Source organism: Triticum aestivum, chromosome 1A, assembly GCF_018294505.1.
Source record: "Triticum aestivum cultivar Chinese Spring chromosome 1A, IWGSC CS RefSeq v2.1, whole genome shotgun sequence".
Taxonomy (NCBI): domain Eukaryota; kingdom Viridiplantae; phylum Streptophyta; class Magnoliopsida; order Poales; family Poaceae; genus Triticum; species Triticum aestivum.
In genome coordinates, this window is record NC_057794.1 from 553,357,953 (window position 1) to 553,379,371 (window position 21,419).

At 40.9% G+C, this 21,419-nt stretch overlaps 3 protein-coding genes across 3 annotated transcripts in view; 1 reads left to right on the forward strand and 2 right to left on the reverse strand.

Annotated features, from left to right (window-relative positions):
* LOC123066924 (pre-rRNA-processing protein ESF2) overlaps nt 1-11,273 on the reverse strand; it is a 16,178-nt gene extending 4,905 nt beyond the window's left edge. The window contains exons 1-6 of the mRNA XM_044489908.1: nt 11,057-11,273; nt 10,819-10,912; nt 10,132-10,183; nt 9,827-9,894; nt 9,511-9,600; nt 9,287-9,417 (exon numbers count right to left, since the gene is read on the reverse strand). Of these exons, the coding sequence (XP_044345843.1) occupies nt 9,287-9,417; nt 9,511-9,600; nt 9,827-9,894; nt 10,132-10,183; nt 10,819-10,912; nt 11,057-11,227 (606 nt within the window). The 5' untranslated portion in view covers nt 11,228-11,273. The remainder of the gene's footprint in view (nt 1-9,286; nt 9,418-9,510; nt 9,601-9,826; nt 9,895-10,131; nt 10,184-10,818; nt 10,913-11,056) is intronic.
* LOC123066905 (uncharacterized) lies at nt 2,864-8,169 on the forward strand. The gene is made up of 4 exons (XM_044489889.1): nt 2,864-3,589; nt 3,686-7,013; nt 7,104-7,245; nt 7,844-8,169. The coding sequence occupies exon 2, from the start codon at nt 3,772-3,774 to the stop codon at nt 5,878-5,880; it is 2,109 nt and encodes a 702-aa protein (XP_044345824.1). The 5' UTR covers nt 2,864-3,589; nt 3,686-3,771; the 3' UTR covers nt 5,881-7,013; nt 7,104-7,245; nt 7,844-8,169.
* Nucleotides 11,274-13,051: 1,778 nt separating the features above from the next.
* Nucleotides 13,052-16,654, reverse strand: LOC123066934 (nucleolar protein 56). Its single transcript, XM_044489916.1, has 8 exons — nt 16,360-16,654; nt 16,048-16,262; nt 15,484-15,641; nt 14,548-14,735; nt 14,215-14,467; nt 13,897-14,045; nt 13,663-13,812; nt 13,052-13,559 (listed from the first exon to the last, which is right to left on the reverse strand). The coding sequence occupies exons 1-8, from the start codon at nt 16,562-16,564 to the stop codon at nt 13,231-13,233; spliced, it is 1,647 nt and encodes a 548-aa protein (XP_044345851.1). The 5' UTR covers nt 16,565-16,654; the 3' UTR covers nt 13,052-13,230.
* Nucleotides 16,655-21,419: the final 4,765 nt, after the last annotated feature.

The following is a 21,419-nucleotide window of genomic DNA, read 5'->3' on the forward strand; positions in this document are numbered from 1 at the left end:
AACTCTGACTTCCACAAATACGTCGCCGGCTACAGGCTGCTGATCCTCGGCGGCGGCGGCACCGCCACCTAATGCTACTTCTCCTCCCCGCCGACGCACTCCACTGCCTGTTCTGGTGCTATGGTCGGCTACCGCTCTCTTTCCTAGACCTCATCGTTCCCACCCCGCCGCCTCCCAAATTCAAATTTTCGTCACCCAAATGCGCGCGCCTGGTCGAACTGTCTAGAAACCACCCTTTCAGCCCAATATAAATACAAGTGAGCAGGCAGATGAGACTCACACTGCTCGAACTACATCCCAAGAAGCAACACGGTGGTCAAGCTCTCATATCTTCAAATCGACAGATTGTGAGGAGGTCGATTTACTGCCCATCGCCTTCTAATTTGCTTCGCCAAGGACCAAGGTATGTTGTGTTATGCAATACCAAGATTTAGTAATGATTGCAATAGATGAGTATCTGCACATACTACTATTAGATGATGATGCCTCTTTTATTTGTGAAGTTAACATCAAAACAAGAATTTGCAGATCACTGTATGGTTGTATAACATGTTTTTTATTTGTTATTTTAAGTTTTTATGCATACTGATCGTTGGGGCTTTGACCTCCAAGTTGGTATGTTTCCTATTAAAAGAATTAAAAGATCTGCATCTTAGTTCTAGGTGGATCAGCTTATTTTATATGAGTCGGTCAGAGAGAAACTGATGTTGCTAGGTTTGTTATATTTCCCTTCATATAAAATCACATGACTTAGTCAGTCATATGTATGCATAGAGATACTCACTTCAGCTCCAACTGTCCTTGGGTTTGGTTTTCACCAACTAAATCACTGAAATTTTTGAAAAAAAATGATTATTTACATGGCAGGTCCAGAAGAAATTTGATAAGCCTAGAAGTTCCTGGAGAAACACTTGGATTTGGGTGTGAAGCTGAAAATTAAAAGGTCAGGACCAAATTCATACTTGATCACTGGAATTCATTGGTTTACTGTTGTATTCTATTATGCTTTGGCTTGTACTTTTTGGCTGCCACACCTCTGCATAACATTTGTTTTTATTCATGTTGCTTACCTAATGATTATCAAATTCATCCAGTGTGCAATTTCGTATCTAATGATGATGAACTGCCCTTCGGTTAAGGAATGTTTCTTTTGACTTCTGGCAAAGAATAGTTGTCTTATTAGATTGCATATAGTGTTCCTACTAGCTTTCAATTCAATTTTTTCTAACCTCCACTTCTGTTTTTTGGGGGAAACTAGCAGCTATTACACCCCAAATGTTACAGCTCTCGTGCCAACAAAGTGCTAAAGGAAAACAAAAGGGTTGGTTCCTGTACCTTACTGTTTGGCAAAACAATCTGCTTGTATATTTCTTATTTATACCTAACCATTTACCGTCCAACTTGTAATAACACAGTGGTCGACAGCAGTAGCAAGCCCAACAGAACTTGCTCCAATGGCATGCCATGTGCTCGAACAGGTTTATTTATACGTGAACCAACGGATGCGACAAATTTAAGTTACTCATCTTCAGATGATGAAGTGACAAACCAATCAGCGATGGTGATTTTTCCTACTTATACTGGTATGCTCACATCAATCGACGGATTGGAGCGAGGAGAAAGCTCAAAAGGTAAATCTATAGGGCGGAAGTGTTTGCTTATATAATTCCGTTTACCCACTTAATTAATTTCTCGTGTAAATTCTGTAGGGCGAAAGCGTGCACGTGAAGCAATAAGATATGCTAGCCGTACACCAGAGCAAATCCAAGCAAGGCGAGAACGTGTTAGAGCACGTCGGCAAAATTTGACACCTAAGGAGAAGGAAGAGATTAATGCACGAAGAAGAGAGAAACGACAACGTATGACACTTGAAGAGAGAAATGCAAGCCAGCGAGCACGTAGGCAAAGTTTGACACTAGAGGAGAGGCAAGAAAGAAATGCACGCCAACGAGCGCGTCGGCAAAGCCTGCCACCGGAAGAGCGGCGGGCACTTCTAGCTCAACGTAATGCAAGTTATGCATCTAGACGAGATACCCCATGCATGGATTCCATTGTATCAAATTGCCCTACAGGTTCATTGCTGGGACATGCATCATCAAGCTCTTATGCCTTTAGTTACCCAAGTACACTGACTCAAACTTTTTCTACAATTCAAGGTAATTCTCACATACACATTCCTTTATTTGCCAATTTTGTCAAAGTTGAGCATGCATTTTTACAAAGTCATTGAAATAGCAGGTAATCTAGAAAGCATACCTGAAGGAATGGAAGATGATCACATAGTTTTCACTAGCAAAGGTATGATTGTGGTGCTGATGCCTTCCTTTTCTCAACTACTATAACACACACTACTCAAACTATGTAGTAACTTCATTCCTCAAATTACATTTAGGTGACGCTAATACTGTCCAGTGCAAGGAACTCACATCGGTGCAATGTCCAACATCTACATCAGTGGACAATTCATCATTGGCCCCTGATGACTCCATATGCCCAGGTTCCCCAACGGAAAGCTTTAATGTGGATGATGATTTTTCTCATATGACCGAAGAAGAAGATGATGAGTACTTCGCATTTGCTGGGAGAGGTATTAAAAATTCCATGGATGTCTTATTTCCCTACATATGTATAGCACAGAAAATGCAATACATATATATAACACAATTCATCTCATGTGTGTACAGGGAACACTGAAGATTGCGATGACATGGTAGATGCTTTTACAACAGACAACATTGTTCCTGACCCATATGACTGTGTTTACCAGAATATACCAAAAAGTACTCACACGCTGGTGCCAAAGCCTGATTGCAAGCATTGCGGCGCAAAGAGGTTCCAGTATGAGACAAATGGATTTTGTTGCCAGTCTGGAAAAATTAAGTTAGCACAGTCAGAACCACCCTTGGAACTTCAGATGTTGTACACAAGTTCAGATAGTGATGCTGTACATTTTAGGGATAACATTCGCTACTTCAATGGCCACTTTTCATTCACCACTCTTGGAGTCAGTCTTGACAATAGATACACAAACATGAGGTCAGGAGTCTATACATTCCGAGCCCATGGTCAGATTTACCACAACATCTTCTCATTTGGTCCAACACAAGATGGACCTAAGCATCTAGAGTTATACTTCTACGATGATGACCCGAGTCTACAACATAGGTTTCGGCGCTCCCCGAACCTAGACCGAGATGTTATTCGAAGGCTTGTCAACATCCTTAAGGATAATCCTTATTCTGAAACATTCAGGAATCTAGGTGGAGTCGATGACCTTGAGGATTATCGTATTGAACTGAACACCGACATGAGGTTGGACCAAGGAGATATAACTTGCCTATATCATCAGAGGTTGCAGCTATTTGGGTTGAGGGTAATGAACTATGTAAGCATTTTGACCGTAGCATTGTCCTGTTTGGTAATGACAACAAGAGATATAGCATCCAACCATATTATGGATGCTATGATCCATTGTCTTACCCTTTGTTCTTCCCAAGAGGGGAGATTGGTTGGCATCCTGAGATCCCAAAGAACGGTGTCAGCTTGAATGAGATACTTCAATCCCGCCGCAGTGGTCGAAAGAAACCAGGTACATATAATGAAATTAGCATTTATTCATTTTTTTATTATCCCCAGTGTACTTATTTTCTTAATCAGTTCTTTCTGTTACCTCCCATTTCCGTAGGTACATGTACAAGTAGTCGATTATGTGTCTCGGTCAGAGACTACTATTGTTACAAGTTTCAAATACGTCGTGGTGTATTTAACACCATGCTATACGGTAAACGACTGTTCCAACAATATGTGGTCGACATGTACATCAAGGTTGAAACCTCTAGGTTAGACTATATAAGAAATCACCAGAAACAAATACGCTCTGATCTATACCAAGGTGTTGTTGATAGCCTTCAAGCTGGGGAAAACCGTGCGGATGCTGTGGGCAAATGGATTGTACTTCCTACATCATTTATTGGGGGAAGAAGAGATAGGAGACGAAGATACCTTGATGCCATGGCCTTGGTGCAGAAGTATGGGAAACCAGATATCTTTTTAACCATGACTTGCAACCCGAATTGGGATGAGATAATTGGTGCCTTGGAGCCTGGACAAACCCCACAGGATCGCCCTGATATTGTTGTACGAGTATTTAGAGCAAAGTTGGAAGACCTCAAGATACAACTTTTCAAAAAGCACATGCTCGGCAAGGTAGCAGCATATGCATATGTTGTCGAGTTCCAGAAAAGGGGTCTACCACATGCTCATTTCCTCCTAATCATGGAGGGGAGGTACAAGCTAACATGCCCAGAGCAATATGATTGTATCATATCTGCTGAATTGCCAGACAAATTCAAGTACCCTGAGTTGTACAAGATGGTCGTCAAGCATATGATGCATGGCCCTTGTGGAGTCCTAAACCCCAAAAATGTGTGCATGCAAAATGGCAGTTGCAAGAACTACTATCCACGGCCATTTAATGCGTCAACTCTTCAGGGAAAGGACTCATATCCCATATACAGGAGGAGAGATGATGGACGTCGTGCAAAGGTACGAGGTGAAGAATTAGACAATAGGTGGGTTGTTCCATACAATCCTTACCTACTAAGAAGGTATAATTGCCACATCAATGTCAAGGTTTGCTCAAGCATAAAAGCTGTAAAGTACCTCTTTAAGTACATATACAAGGGGCATGATCGAGCATCTGTTTCTATCGACGAGGTGGATAATGATGGGAGCATTGATGAAATAAAGCAATACAGAGATTCCAGGTGGGTTACTCCACCAGAAGCATTGTGGAGGATCTATGGTTTTGACCTTAGTGAGATATTTCCATCTGTTAAACAACTACAACTCCACCTCCCTAATATGCACATGGTGTCGTTTCCAACGGGCGCAAATCTGAATGATGTCCTCTCTCAAGAAGGAGCTTCCAAGACCATGTTAACCGAGTATTTTGAGGCAAACAAGAAATATGAGTTGGCTCGAGGAATCTTATATAAGGATTTCCCTGCGTCTTTTGTTTGGGTGTCAGGTAGCAAGTATTGGAAAAGGAGGGCTAAACACACGCAGATTGGGAGAATTGTGTCTGCACATCCAGCTGAAGGGGAGAGGTATTATCTTAGAGTGCTTCTAAATCATGTCACGGGTGCTACATCCTTCCAAGACCTAAGGACGGTGAATGGTATTGTTTTCCCAACATTCCGTGAAGCTGCTGAAAATAGGGGCCTTATCGAGTCTGACAATAGTATCGACGAGTGTCTTAATGAGGCTGAGGTTTTTCAGATGCCATCTTCCCTTCGGAGGCTATTTGCTACTATATTGGTCTTTTGTGAGCCCAGCGATGTGCGTGGCCTATGGGACCGGCACTTGGAAGCTATGACAGAAGACTATCGACTAACCCACATGTCCCCCCATGAAGTTGAGCAGATGGCTCTGTTAGATATAAAAACCATGCTACAATCGATGGGGAAGGACATATCGTCATTCCCTCTTCCAGAAATTGACGACTCATATGATGCCCCAGATAATGAGGCTAGGGAGATCATAGAGGAGTCCACGATCGAGGTGGACCCAGAACACATTGGCTTGTCATCTTTTCTAAACCCAGAACAGAGATATGCATATGATGAGATACTTGCGACAATTAATAGTGGCCAGGGAGGTGTGTTCTTTGTCGATGGACCAGGAGGCACAGGAAAAACATATCTGTACAAAGCTCTACTTGCAAAAGTACGTGGTGAGGGTCAGATAGCTGTTGCAACAGCGACGTCAGGTGTTGTTGCATCCATCTTGGCTGGAGGGAGGACTGCACACTCGAGGTTTAAAATACCACTAACATTGAAGACGGTGGGGTTTGTAGTTTCGCCAAGCAAAGTGGGATAACTAAGCTTCTTATGAGGGCGTCCCTCATAATTTGGGATGAGGCCTCCATGACAAAGCGCCAGGCAGTCGAGGCCCTGGACAATAGCATGAGGGACATCATGGGTCAACCTGACCTGCCGTTTGGTGGAAAGACGGTTGTGTTTGGGGGAGACTTTAGACAAGTGCTTCCTGTTGTTCGTAAGGGAACAAGGTCACAGATAACTGATGCGACCCTACGTAAGTCTTATCTTTGGAATAGTATGAGACAACTAAGACTGGTCCGTAATATGAGGGCTCAGGTTGATCCATGGTTTGCTGATTATCTTCTGCGTGTTGGGAATGGCACCGAAGATACGGTGGATGATGGTTACATACGACTTCCAGATGAGATTTGCATACCAAACACCGGTGATGACGCCTCTGATATTGACAAGCTTATTGAAAGTGTGTTCCTGATGCTGCAAGATGAAAACATCTCAGATCCAAACTACATAACATCTCGAGCAATTTTGTCAACTCGGAATGAGTACATTGACAAGATCAACATGAGGATGATTGAGAGATTTCCTGGGGAGGAGATGGTATACCACAGTTTTGATCGGGCTGAGGATGATCCACACAACTACTATCCTGCAGAATTCTTAAATTCATTAACACCTAATGGGCTACCTCCCCACATCCTAAAGTTGAAGATTAATTGCCCTATTATATTGTTACGGAACATTGACCCAGCGAATGGGTTGTGCAATGGGACTAGGTTGGTTGTCCGGGGGTTCATGAGGAATGCAATTGATGCTGAGATTGTGCTGGGCCAGCATGCTGGTAAGAGGGTGTTCCTTCCTCGAATTCCTCTCTGCCCGTCAGACGACGAGATGTTTCCATTTAGGTTCAAGAGGAAGCAATTCCCTATTAGACTTAGCTTTGCTATGACCATTAACAAGGCACAAGGACAAACTATACCAAATGTTGGTGTATACCTCCCTGAACCTGTATTTTCACATGGCCAACTCTATGTTGCTCTTTCTAGAGCTACGTCTAGAAGTAATCTGAAGATTCTTACTATCCCGGGTAAGGAAGAGGAAGGCCGGTCCAACTCCATTGCAAAATTTACAAAGAACATAGTCTACAAAGAAGTTCTCAATGTGTAGTCCAAGGTATCAATCACTCAAGTACAATTTGGTGTCTGTTAAAATTTCAATATTTATAACCAGGGCCAGTCATCTAAAATTGTTTTCCATCTACAGGTCTGAAGTTTGGGCAGTGGACTTTCAAAATGGCAACTTGGATACTTGCTTTAGTGTTCATGATATTTTTTATTTTGTAAATGTCAGCTTCCTCACGTCAGACATTTACATGTGCACAACAAATGTACCTTCTCGCTATGAGGTAAGCACTACAAATTATTTCTTCCTTTACATGTGTATGTAGTGTAAACATTACAACACCTTGCATCATACAGAACTAACCTAGAGTGATATGCTTGATCTTCTATGCCAGATGGTATTTAAAAAAATGTGTTTCTCACCAAGGAAAGTAGTTATAATAAGCATCAGCATCAGTATGAGAAACAAATTTAAGATGACTGAAATATTATGTTAAAAAAATAGCCAGAAGATCCTGATCTTACTAAACAGAGTTCCTGGCTGGAAGATATTTTTTATGTTTTGCTCAAGTAGCAGGCAGTAGGTAGCTTTGTCTTTTCATCTTGTTACAGTCAAATCTTGCTTTATATAATGTAGAAGAGGATGAAAGTTTGTTTATTTAAGAAATAATCTAATGATTAGAACAATGAATGCCTTCTAGGGGCGTCGCCTCCAGTGGCTTCCTATACATTGAGCATTTCTTTGTAAGATGTAACATAATACAAGGCACCTATCTGATAAATGGGAAAAACGTGTATATACTTTGTTGTGTATTACCAATATATATGTGTCTATGTTTCATACTGTAAAACATGGTCATTGATAATTTTGCTATTAAACAGTGCTTGCTGGAGACTAAAATAGACGAGAGCCGCATTGGTAGAGGTCAGTGGACTGGAGGTGTGCGGTGCACTGAGAAGGCGAAGCAGAGGCTGAAAGTTAGACTAATTTTCTGTGCTTCACGAGCTGCTTTGTAGCAAAGTTAAATACTCTGTTTTTTTACAGTGAGGGGAGATACTTGTTGCACATATAAGCTATGTAGCGCTTATGTTTTTTAGATGGAAGATACTCTACTTTGTGGCAGGGAGAGATAGTGCTACTTCTGTCATATTCTTGTACATACATCTCTAAGCTTAATAACAATTGATTATGCTCTTTGTTGATTTTCCATGATGCAACTTTTTGATGATGCGGTTCTTGTGTCGAGGCCTGTATGATTCATGAGATGATTGGTTTTAAGAATGAAGAAATAGTGGCAAATAAACAAAATAAGACATTATGGCACATTGTATTTGGAAAATTGTCATGATGTGTGTCCTTGTAGTTGTAATGTTTTAGCCGAAGTTTGTTTATTCATGCTTTATTTCTATCTTGCATACATGACTGAGAACACATATGTTTACAATCTTTTTCATTCATCATCTAGAAATGCAGGCCTCTTTTTATTTATTTCAAGTTTACTTCGTAAGTAAATATTTGTATGCTAAAACTGTAATCAAAATGTTTTCGCTAACAAACATAAGCGAAATATTCAAATCCATTTGAGCTTTATCTCTCTTGGAATGGTGTCACCTCTAAAACGTTTTCCCGTGGCAACGCACGGGTCGGTGCCAGTCGCACTTCCATTGCACTGAGTTGTGGGGACAAATATCAATATGTCGCATCATGTTATTCCATTATTGATATTAAGGCCAGGTTTAAATGAGGTGCTTGATTTGTTACCATTTCTAGCTGGAAATGGTGTATGGGATGGAGGTGGCGTCCAAGTGAAGCAAAGAGGACTTGAAATCAGACCAATTTGGATTCAGAGATAAAGCTGGTCAGTCGTGAAGTTGACCGATTTGGATTCAGTGTCGCCGTTGTTGCCACATGTGTGTGAACAGATTTTCTATCTGCCGCATGGTCTCTATCAACTTGATATAGGATAGAGCGAGCAATGATAAAACTCAATGTGGAGTACAACAAGTCTTTCAGTGAGGCGGAGATGGAGAAGAAACTGTTTGGCTTGGACGCATGGGTTTGTGGATTGCAAACCATATTTTTGATTGTGCTTGATATTTATGTATCTATCAACAACACATCATTACTTTGATCAATGACTGTATATTTTTTTATTTTGTCAGCAGCAGCGTATGGGATCGTAACTATAACTTAAGTTAACCTTTTTTTTATCCCGTAGCGTAGCACGGGCATCTTACTAGTCATAAATAAAGATGGCACAGGACAGAAAGAAAATCCCCAGCGTGAATTATGCTAGCAGAGGTATGTTAAACAATACAGCATACCTTTTCTATGCGCTCACGAATAAATTTCTGTGTACGAGACTTTTCAGCATTAGAGAGATAATGATCACGTTGTTTCTTCGCAGCTGTTATCTCCAATGTTAATTTCTGTTCCCTGATATGAGTCTTCTCAGCTGCATTAAACTACAAGGATTAGACTACGTACAAATCAGTTCACATTACTGACAAGTTTATAGCTACTTTACAGTTTTGTACTTTAGGCATACCTATTTCACCAACCAGATCATCCCATTTGAACTTCCTGAGATACTTTATGTTCCAGATGTCATAATAAAATGATGACCTCTTCTTCCCACCTAATAAAATACATACAAGAATAATTGAGCTCTCTAGCACACATTGTATAGCTCTTCAAACATGACAGAGCCGACAAAAGCAATCCTTTTGAGGCCAAAAATTTGAGGGGTTTGAGGGTTGAGCAGTAAAAAGGAAGAACATATCATCCATGTTCAGTATATCTAATGTAAATCAACGGTAACATAGAAAGAATAAAACACATGAAACATAGAGCCGAGAACAAACCTATTTGTTCACCATTAAGCAGATTAGCCACCCTCTTGGCGACACTTTTCTTTGCAAACTCAACCCACCTAGAAAGATTTTAGGAACATTATTAAGGCCATACAAGTAACAAATACAACAATAAAAATATGTCAAAATTGTGAAATACTACGCATCATCTACCACATCTTTACATGACTACTCCAGAAATGCAATAAGTAGACAATGGTAAGTATTGCTCCATGTTTGACTTTCAGCATAAAACCGAAAACTGGGATCTAGCAAGTCTCTACAAAGCAGCTCATCTGTGTATTTTGACAACATACCCTTCGGAGTAAGCCTTCGCTTTTACGTTACTATGCTTGCGATGACCTTGACCTGGAGGAAAGAGATGACATTAGTAGATGACAGTTAAGAAGTTGGGTTCTTTTCATTTACAAATATGGTGGGCATTATAAAGAGCAGTAGAGCACTTCACATTCTAAGACGTATAACCACGAGGGACAGGAAAAACAACTCGCTGTCGCTGCACAGTATACTGCCGCAGCAACATGTGCAATCAGCATGCAAAACATGATTATCATTCGATGACATGTTTTCTATTTGAATTTTCCCCTTCCCCTAGAAGAAATGAAGAATGTTTTCACAAATACAAGCAAGACAAACAAACCTAGAACTCCATGAACAGCCTTCTGCTACCGAAATACAGGCTTGTTACACGCGTTGAGGCATGTTATATGCAGCAGAAACTCTGCGCGGGATTACACGCATCTCCCTCGATCATCCACAAGGGAGACTTGAAGATCAGATAAATATGGTTTGTTCTCTTTGTTTTTTATAGGCTGGCTAACATCGCTGCATTGCCCTTTGCGTATTCGCAGGAATAAAAAAGTAGGGCTTTCAGCTTATTTGTGTTCCTCAAATGAACGCTGCTTAGCTTTGGCACCGTATCATCACAAATTGGACATAAAAAACGCAGCCACCAATTCAGTCAGTTCATGACGGGGGATTACCTTCGGGTACGAGGTAGATCCTCTGCACCTCGCCGTACTTGGAGAAGATTTGTCGGACGTGCGACGGGTTCATGTGGGGAGGGACGCGGCTGAGGGACGTGGATCCTCTGACTTTGCAATCCCTGCCATACCCTGCCTTTGAGTCACTGACAGGTGGGCCCCATGCTTTGTGGGACCCGTGTGTCAGTGACTCAAAGGTAGGCTTGGCCACGGCAGGGGATCCTCGTCCGCGGCTGAGGTAGCACACCCCACGCTTGCTGAAGCCACCCAGACTCTTGTTCAGAGGCCGCTTCCTCTTCTCTCCGGCGCCTCCACCCTCCTCGCCTTCGATCCCGGTGCCTCCTTCCTCCTCTCCGACCAGGTCTTCCTCTTCATCAGTGTGGTACTCGTTCTCGGTGGTCTCTGCCATGGGTGGCGGTCGGCGGGTTAACGGAGACTGCGCGGATCAAAAATCGAGGCCGGCCACACCTCAGTCCATAAATACAGGCTAAACGGTTAGGCCTGTTTGGGTTCATAGGATAAGATTATTATAGGAATAGGAATCTTGTACGAAATGAGATGATATGTATCTCAAATCCTATGAGTAGGAATAGGAAACAAGATGTCATTTGATTGACACCAAAGGAATTTTGCATTGAGTCTAAACTTTTTTTTATTTTCCTATGAAATGTGAAGGATAGAAACCAATCCTATGTAGAAATAGGAATCCATTTTTATGAACCAAAAGGGTTTAAAAAAAATCCTATAAAAATCCTATCCTCTAGAGAATTCCTATGAAATTCCTCTAAACGAAAGAAGGCCTTAGAGGTTGCACTTCGGGAGGGCAATCGAGTCCTGCTTCTTGTTTCTTCGAAGCTGGGCCGGGGCTGCTCAAAAAAATTGCACGGCAGGCTGCTCAACCTCTGATTGGATGGGCATCCTGGCCGCTCGATCGGATCTATCACCCACGGACGGTGGGGATTCGATCTCGTCAGCGGATAGAGCCCTCTTCGGCTTGCACGGGCGTGATGCAGCAATACTTGAGAAACTGAAATGCTCTCTCTCTCTCTCTCTCTCTCTGCATGTTTCTGTGCTATTTTTTGGCACCACCATTGCCTAAGATTTTGTGTGATATTTATTTTCTTTCTAATTGCAGGATGAACATGCTCTTACTTTACTCGCATCTTGTTTACCGAGTTTCATGTTTATAATCTGTGAATGAGTTTCTCATCTCAACTCTTTACTCCACATTGAACTAGAAATGGCTCGACTTCTGAATTGCATTAGGTTTATCGTCAATGTGACCTTACGAATGGATTTTGTGTTGGCTAGGGCGTCGCGATCGGCCAAGAGCCGTCGCGGCATGGTTCAGGAGGCTCGGGGTGGTTCATCAAGTGGAGCAGGTCCTGGAGGAAGTGGAGTAAGAGTAGCAAGAGCGAAGACGGTGTCAAGAAGGAAGGAATGGAGAAAAGGCAGAAGGAGCAAACACAGCATTTCAGTACACCAGCAACCCAGCATTTCAGTCCAGTCCAGACTAAAGGGGCAACCAACAGCAAGAGCAAAACCACTCAGTCGATTACCTTTGCAACTCAAGTGATTTTGTAACTCCAGTGCCATTAGGCCGCGCTTGGAATCAGTGTAATCAAATACAGACGTATTTATTTTACACGAGTAACTTACCGGCCACTATTATTTATTTTATTTACACGAGTAACTTACCGGCCACTAGCAGATTTTCAGTCGGAAACAAAACAATGGACAGAGGTCTGTATTTTTTTCCTACAGAGGTATCTGAAACTACAACGGTAATCCAAACAAGGCCTTAGCATTCATATTATGACAATATGTTTTCAGAAATCACATGCACAATCATGAGTAACCCCTAACCAACAAGAGGCAGGCAGGATGCCAAGATCTATGTTAGTAAGTGTATGTAGCTCAAGGCAACAGTAATGTCTTTAATACATCTTGTTCAAAAAATGAAAAGCAGACTCTGGTGCAACAGGGCTACTCGCTAGCTGAACAGGCTCCTCGATTCTAGATAATAGACCTCAAAATGTGTGCAAGTGCAGAGAGAAATAACTCGGAAATAAGATTTGACCAAACCAAGCAATAACAGACCCTGAAGAATCAAAACATCCCAAGTGCTTGCTAATCAAGAAATGCAAGACCAAACTACTCTAGTGCTGCAACAGGGCCTACTTACTAGTATATGAAACATGAATCGCAAAACATGCTCCAAACTGCAAAATAGTTGAACAGCCTCCTCAATCCACGCTCTTCCACATTATAGACCTCAAAATGTGATCAGCACCACCACAGGATGATGAAAGATTCAATAGTCGAGACCCGATTAGGTCCATGGTTGCACATAAATTATACAGTATACTAGATGTTTGATTTCATTAAGCACAACAAAGAGGTTCTAGTCGTCTAATCATCGGCCTCGGTTTTGGACTTCTTTTTTTTCTTTTTCCCTTCTGTGGCCGTCTTAGGCTCAACAGACTCTGCAGCATCACGGTTCTTCTTTTTCTTTTTCTTGGGAGTCTCGTCTTGCTCGCCATCGACATTGGCTGCCATCTCTTGATCCTGGGGCTCCTCTAGCTTGTGCTTCTTTTTCTTTTTCTTCTTCTCTGTCCCTTCTTCTGCTGCCGCCGTGTTGGCAGGCTTATCAAGATCCATGGCGTCACCGTCAGCCTCAGATTTGGACTTCTTTTTCTTACTTTTCTTGGCAGTCGTGTCACCGTTCTCCTTCTCCTTATCTGCGAAAAGAAATGTTCAGGGCAAGGTGTAAATATACACTTGTACAAAAAGACTTGAAATTAAGTTATTGAGAGACCAATATATAAAGACAAGTACCCTTACCCTCCTCTGAGACTGTGTTGGTCATACCCTCCTCAATTGCAGCTTTCATTACATCAAGGTTCTTGCGTGGTGCAACACCCTTGTCATAAAAGTCTAATCTCTCCTCGACTTGTTCACGCAGTTTCTCACCAAAAATGGAGCTACTCATATCTGGAATTCATAAACCAGTGAGGAAAACAAACAGAAAAGGCAGTCAGGATGTTTAACCTTTGCAAACAAAGTCCTTCAACTAACCTGAATAACAGTCAATGCGTGAAGCAATTGAGCATTTGTTTGCCAGGTATCTAGCCATTCTTCCCTTGTTCTTGGTCGATGCACGGCCAATAAAAGATGAGTGGAATATGAGGCCATACTTGGGTGTGTTTCCACGTGTTTTAAGAGCTCTGCGGTAAAATTAGGAAATCAATCACAATATTTCAGAAGCATAGAGGACAAAGTCTGAATACTTGACGAAACAGTTAGTACTTGAGTAGAAGGGCAACTACAAATAAGAAAGCACAGCTTGGAAATAGGGTGTGGGAATGCATAGGCAGTCCAGTCAGTCACAATTACCTGAAGAGCGCCTTCTCAGCACCTAGTATCTGGAGAGTGGAGGCAGGGCATTTTGCAAGATTTGAAAGACTGCCAGCATGAGAGATTAACCGAGCTCCAACCATTTCACCAATCAATGACGTCAGATTAGGTGCAATATCATTCATCTTTGTCACCAGATACTCATAGAGATTTTTACGGTACTCAGATAGATTCATGACCCTTTGAGCAAACTGTTGGACATTGATCAAATCAACTGGTGAAAGGTCCTGGCCTGAAAATAAAAAGAATACGTAAACTAAGCAACCATGGCAACTACTGAGAAGCAATACCAATTGTGGAGATGGTTGTTACCCATAGATGCCTTTGCTGCTTCAACAATTTCTTTTGCCTTGTCCTCATCTCCAATCAGATCTGCTAAAGCTGGAATGTCTTTCTCTGACAAATCAGATTTGTTTACTACAAACTTGGCAAGCTTAGCATAAAGGTAGTTGTCATTCACAATTTTGACCAGCTCAGGAAAATGCCATCCATACCACTCCCTGCATCATGGTTAAGCAACAATTAATACACCCATGCAACTAACACAACTACAGTGACAAATGTTTAAAACTAGTTACAGCGCCAACAAGGGTAAAAAGAAAAAGAAATTTGTCATTACACCCACCAAAAGCATACAGTGTTGCCCCCCCAAAAAAGCATACATAGTGCAGGATATACTGCACAGTTGATAAGTTAAAATGATCTTTCACTACCATGGGATATACTGTAAGATAGTACAGTGTACACAGCACGTATGTCACTGTAAGCCCGAAAGTGACATGTCTGGACATGCAACTAACATAAACACAGGAAGATGTATTTGATCACGTGAATTGAGGAGATTTGTCAAGACTCACAATACGCAATTGAATGTGCATGGTAAAACCAGAGACTTGGGCTTAGGGTTTGAAATATAGCATATAGACAAAATATGATTGATGCCACTGATGTAAAAGAAAAACTGGTTACAAAAGAAGAGGCATACAAACGACATTAATCAAATTTCAGCTGTTTTTTTAACTCCTGCAATCAGAAATGGTGGCATAACCAGCATATACCGACAGCTAAACTGGAAAAGTAATGAACAAATGTCAACTCTAGTGCCTATACCTAGAACTTTCTCAGGACTTGTATGTCGCCATCAACTTTTCTTTTTGAGATAATCCAAGTCTCATCGCGACAGCCAAACCAAAGAACCAGATACTGGTTAATAAATTAAGCAAGTTAAGAATAAGATGAGGAACCAACCTCACTCTCATGGAGAAGGAATTGACATCCTTATCGAGTGTATCCAACAGAAAGATGGCTTGAATCACCATGTTATCCACGCGATTCACATTGAACTTGACCTTTGCCCTGCTATAGCTATGCCCCAGACCCAACTGGGCCTTCTCCAGGTCAGATGGCTGCAATAAAAAACAAACAGAACAAAGTTTACAAACAAGTATATATGGAACAAGAGCAGTGATGGAATGAAACCAATTTGTGAAACTACAGACAATTCACTGTATGATCTAGGTAAACTTAATTAGTAAAAATGATATGTCAAGCATAAGGTGGTAATTGTCCAACTCTCTGCGCCGACTTGATGCAAAATCATACTGTAGTTCATACCACCAAAACATTAAACTTTTCCCACTGCTGCACAATCCTCTAAAATCAAATACACCAGCCACAACCCAGGCCAGACCACAATGTGATTTGATTTATCCTACTAGACAGCTTTACGACCCATGTCTGACAGTTGAATCTTTATTACGGGACAATGTAAAACATGGAAACTAGACAGACGCAAATGCAAAAATCCATCACCTTGAGTTGGTCAATGAACTGATCGAAGTGCAGCCGCACGGCGCGGAGCAGTTCCTGGACATAGTCGTTGGACTCGCAGGGGATTCCGGTGGCCTCGGTGATGTGGGAGCCGACCTTGGGCTCCATGACGCCGACCCTGAACTTGGCCTTCTTCCCCTCCTTGACCTTGGGCAGGTTGAGCTCCAGGAAGTTCCTCAGCTCGTCGGTCATGATCCCTGGGCCACCAAAGGAGCATTCGCTCGTCACGGGGGTCATAATAAAGCAGGGAGATTTGACACGAGGGTTCCACCGGGAGAGGAGGGGGCACGGTACCTTCGGAGATGGCGTTGCACTGGTTGAGGGCGTCGACGGCGGAGAGGAAGGGGGTGAAGCCGGCGAGCTTGACGGCCTTGCTGAAGCGCTTGAGGTCGAGCACGGTGGAGCGGACGGCGTCCACGCTCTGGCCGATCTCGTCGATGCCGTGGGCGTGGAAGAGCGCGTACCCCGACGCCGACTCGAAGAGCAGGTAGAGCGCCATCTCGCCCGCGCGCTTCGCCGGCGGCGGCCGAGGGGTTTGGGGGGGCGGAGGCGGGGAAGAGGCTAGGGTTTAGGCCAAGGGATGTGGGCTTCGCCGGGGCCTTACTTATGGTGGGGTTTCCGTTGACGCTACGCTGGGAAGTCTGGGCCGTTCGATTGGATCAGCGCCGGTTGCACAATTCTCTTCCCCTCCTTTCGCTATTCTAACATCTACTCCCTCCGTAAACTAATATAAGAGCGTTTAGATCACTACTTTAGTGATCTAAACACTTTTATATTAGTTTACAGAGGGAGTAACATAAAAATAAGATAAAATTATCACCATTTGTACTGTGAAACTGCTATGCACACGATACACCCTTCTCTGTTATTGTTACCGTTTTACCTTCCTATCAATTGGTTTTAATCTTGTGACTAGCACGACAAGGGGCTACAATCCTGATGCGTTGGGGACAAGCGTGTTTTGTGCGCAGATGCCGCGCACTTTGTTTGTTAGGTGACTCGTTCTGTATTGACAATCTTGATTCCTAGCTGAGACAAATACTTGTTGATGGGCTGCTACTTCACCCTTATACTTATGGGAATCCCAACCACACTGCGGAAGAAACAATAACCCAACAAAATCTATGGTAGCCCGTCTACCCTAGTGCCAAACACGATGGCGACAGTAAAATGGCCAGATAAAAAAAGTACAAACGGGTCAAATTGTCTTAAAGTTTGATCAAAGGGTCAAAACAGTTAATTTAGCCTCTACCAGTGCCCACCCATCCAATAAGGTGCAGCCAGCTCATCGGTACCACATTTGTATATCTCTGTATTGTGCAAATCCCCTCTTGTATAGCAATTTTAAGAAGTCACATCAACTGCCATGCCGGTCTCTCAAACTTTTCTCACACAAAAACAACTACCTTACGTCAGAGAAGTGCATGCCGCATGCATGCTTGGGTCCCAATTTTCCGTCCTCTCTCCGCACCCAAAACCCATTCATTTTATTTGGCTTTGTAAATTTAGACAACTTATATTTTTTTTTACCAAAACTAAACTTTTTAGACTTTATATATATTTGAAACTCTGGCAACAAGATCTTTAAAACATAACCAATATTGCATATTTTTTATACGTGTTTAAATTGTAGTATTTCATAAATTTTAGATGGCCAATATTTTTAACAGTAATGCTCTATTATTGAATTTTTTTATATATTTCAATTCCTGAACATATATTCTTTAGAACAAGACCAATCTTGAATATGTTTAAACTAGTTTCATTTTTGCTATCTCAATCATATTAAAATTTTAATTTCACGCATTTCATATTTACATATTTAGATTATTGAAATCAGCTACTGCTATGATTGAAATCACTTTTATGAAAAAACAATTCGTGTATATGAAACCTTTTTCAGTGTGAAATATGTGAAACTTGCTATTTCAAAAATGAAACACTGGTTATTTAAAAAAAATTGGAGTTGACTGTCTCAATTTTTTTAAAGTGAGTGAAGTCTTGTTTGAAACTACTGAAATTGTTTTTTTTCAAAGATATTTTTTTCAAATAAGTGAAATCAGTTCTCTGAAATAAGTAAATCATTTCACTCGTTTTATAAGTAAGACATCCGGCATTTCACAAGTGAAATAAGTGAAATCTGTTTTTGATACACATGACACATATTTCAATGTAAAATACGTGAACCTTGTTATTTAGAATTTTTAAACCAGTTATTTCAAACACAACAAAATTCAATTGTTTTTGAACTCTTTTATAATGAGTGAAATATGTTTAATGAAGCAAGTGCTTTTTTGAAATAATTTAGATCGGTTTTTGACATGATTAAAATCAATTATTTCAAATGATTGAAATATTTTTTCTTGCGAAACAGGTGAAACCAGTCTCTTAATGATTGAGATCCAGTTTTTGGAATGAGTGAAATTATATTCTTAAATGAATGAAGCGAGTGAAGTTAGTTTTTGAGTGAAATTGTATTTTTAAATGAGTGAAATTATAATCTTAAATGAGCGAAATCAATTTATAAACATGCATGTTTTAAAGCAAGTGAAATCGGTTATATGAAACAAGTACATCAGTATTTTAAAGCAATGAAATCAGTTTTAAAATGTGTGTGAATTTTTTTAAATGCATGAATTCTGCCATTTGAAATGAGTGAGATCGTATTTTTTTAATTGGGTCAAATGTTACTTTGAATCGGCTGGAATGTTTTTTGGAGATGACTGAAATATGTTTTTTCAGTTTGAGTGAAATATGTTTTTTGAGATCAGCGAAACTAGTTCAAATGTATCCATAATTGATCTTATTCTGAAAGTCTTCTTGTCATGAATTCGAATATATATATATATATATATCATCCAAAAATTAAATTGAAGTTTTCGTTCAAAAGATATCTATCATCCAAAAATTCACAATGAAATTAAATGGAAGTTTTTTAGTGGAGAGAGAGGGAATATTTTAAAATGCATGCAACCGGCCTTCTATGAACATTTTTTCTCTTTCCTAACAAAAGCTGACAATAGCATGCAAAGGACCCACATGTATTCCGTGTATTTCAATTCTGTCACTCACGCATCAAAAAAGGGCTCGAATCTCCAAAACAACATCAACGGCGGATGTCTCACCGATAGGTACCGGTTACGGTAAAAAAAATTACTCACATGGGAACGCTAGAAGCTGGAGAGAACGGGGAAGCCAAGTTTTTAGGATCAAAAGAGAAACTGTAAGTTATCGAGTTGATCGGTCACTCAATTGCACTGTACGCAACCGAGGACAGGTCAGACCCAGGCATTGCCACGACAGTAGTCGCCAGAAGTTCGGGTGTCGAGGAGAAGTACACCAAGCTCTGCACCTATGATGGTGTCACCATTTGGGAATCGAGCTAAATCCTCCGTGATAGAATTTTCACCCCCAACATGTTGTACACACAAGTAAATGTAGAAACAATCAACCAGTTACTGGACATTTGAAATAACCGTGAATACATTTGAGCAATACAAAGCTTGTTTTATTGGAGCTTGCCAATGGTTTTCTTCAGCAAGTGCTACTCATGTGCTGCTGCTACGCAACTGATTCTTTGACTTTGCTTTCGAAGGGGGCAGGGCATAAGCTCTTTCTGCTCCCAGACCAATAATGCTTACATTGGTGGCACAGCCATGTGAGACCCAGGGCATAGGGCTCCGGTCTACGTGATGTTAGCGACGGAATTCCCTAAATGACGCACATTGTGTCAAGATGTCGATGTTTGCAACTAGCAATAGATGGAGCGATCGCAGTGGGCCGGCCCATGTTACCTGTTTAGCATATACACGGATCCTGGTTTATTGCTGAACGATTTTTTTTTTGGTTTCCCTTTTTTGTTTTGGTTTTTATTTTTTTATCAATTTTTCGTTTTTTACTTTTTCTTTTCTTTTTTCCTTTTCCTTTTTCAAGTTGATTTTCCTTTCAATATGTTTTTCGAAATTTTATTTTGTTCATATTTTCATGAAAAATTTATCTTTTAATTGTTATTCATAAATTAAAAAATGTTCTAGTATAAAAATATATAATAATTTCAAGCAATCTTCCTGTCTTTAAATTTTTTTACAAGTTGAAAAAATGTTCAAGAATTTCAAAATATGTTTATTATTTTTTGTTCACAAGTTGAATTTTTTTTCATTTTTGAAAAAATGTGCTTGTATGTTTTGGTTTCAAATTTTTGTCTGAAAATAAAAAACGTTCACATTTCATAAAATGTTCGTGATTTCAAATTTTTGTTCGGAATTTCAAGTAATGTTCTTTTGTTCGTGATTACAAATTTTAGTCAGAGATTCAAAAAATGTTCAAGAATTTTAGAAAATGTTCGTTATTGAAAATTGTTCGGAATTTCATGAAATGTTCCATTTTAAAGTTTTTTTTCACAATTTTTAAAAATGTCCGCGGTTTCAAAATTTTGTTCCACATATCATGAAATGTTCCACTTATCAAATATTTTTTTCAAATTCAAAAAATGTTCACGGTTTCAACATTTGTTCAGAATTTAGTAATTTGTTTACAAATTCAAAAAATGAATTATATTTTTCCAAAAAAAATAAAAGTTTTTAGTTTTTTTTGTTCACATATTCAAAAAGTGTTCCGGTCTCCGGTTTTTCCTCCAGGAACTCAAGAAATGTTGGTACTTTTTCAAAATATACATTAAAATAACATTCATCCCAGTAAGTAATTCAGATTCGCTACAATAGCTACTTTCGGTTCGCTACTACATCTATGGTTAGTTCTTTAAGCTATGCACTGCTCTGTTAACAACAATATTGGTTAGCTGGAGTGGCTAGGAGCACGTATTAGTACATAGTTGGTCTATGGTTCAAATACGGGGTCGGCTCGTTTCTTTTTTCTGCTATCTTTTTCGTCCTGTGGTAGAACTTAATGGGCCGGCCTAGTCAGGCTGGTTAGCTTTCACCTTTCTCAAGCAAAGGTTTGTGGACTTCTACTCGGACATGTCCGCTGGCTCTATATGATTGGGTAGGATTATGCTCATTGTGAGATCGAAATAATAAAGAGAAGAGCCACATCCCTGTACCTTTGTCTATTTTGTGTGTGTGTTCATTGTCGGCAACATGAGACCGGCCATGCCGACGGCGACGCCTGAGGGCGTTGTTCCCCTCCTTGGAGGCGTCGGTATGGACTGATCTCCTCACTTAACCTCCCCCTAGGTCTTCCGGGCGAAAGCCCTAACTTTGTTGGGCAGCGGCGGCGCTCACGGCGTCGTTCCCTTCTTGAAGGTGCCGTTTTGGGAACCTTGGGGTTGGGTGGCGCTTGTGGGTGGTGGGCGACGACGGTGGTGTGGCCCTATCCTAGCATGGATTTATGTCCGT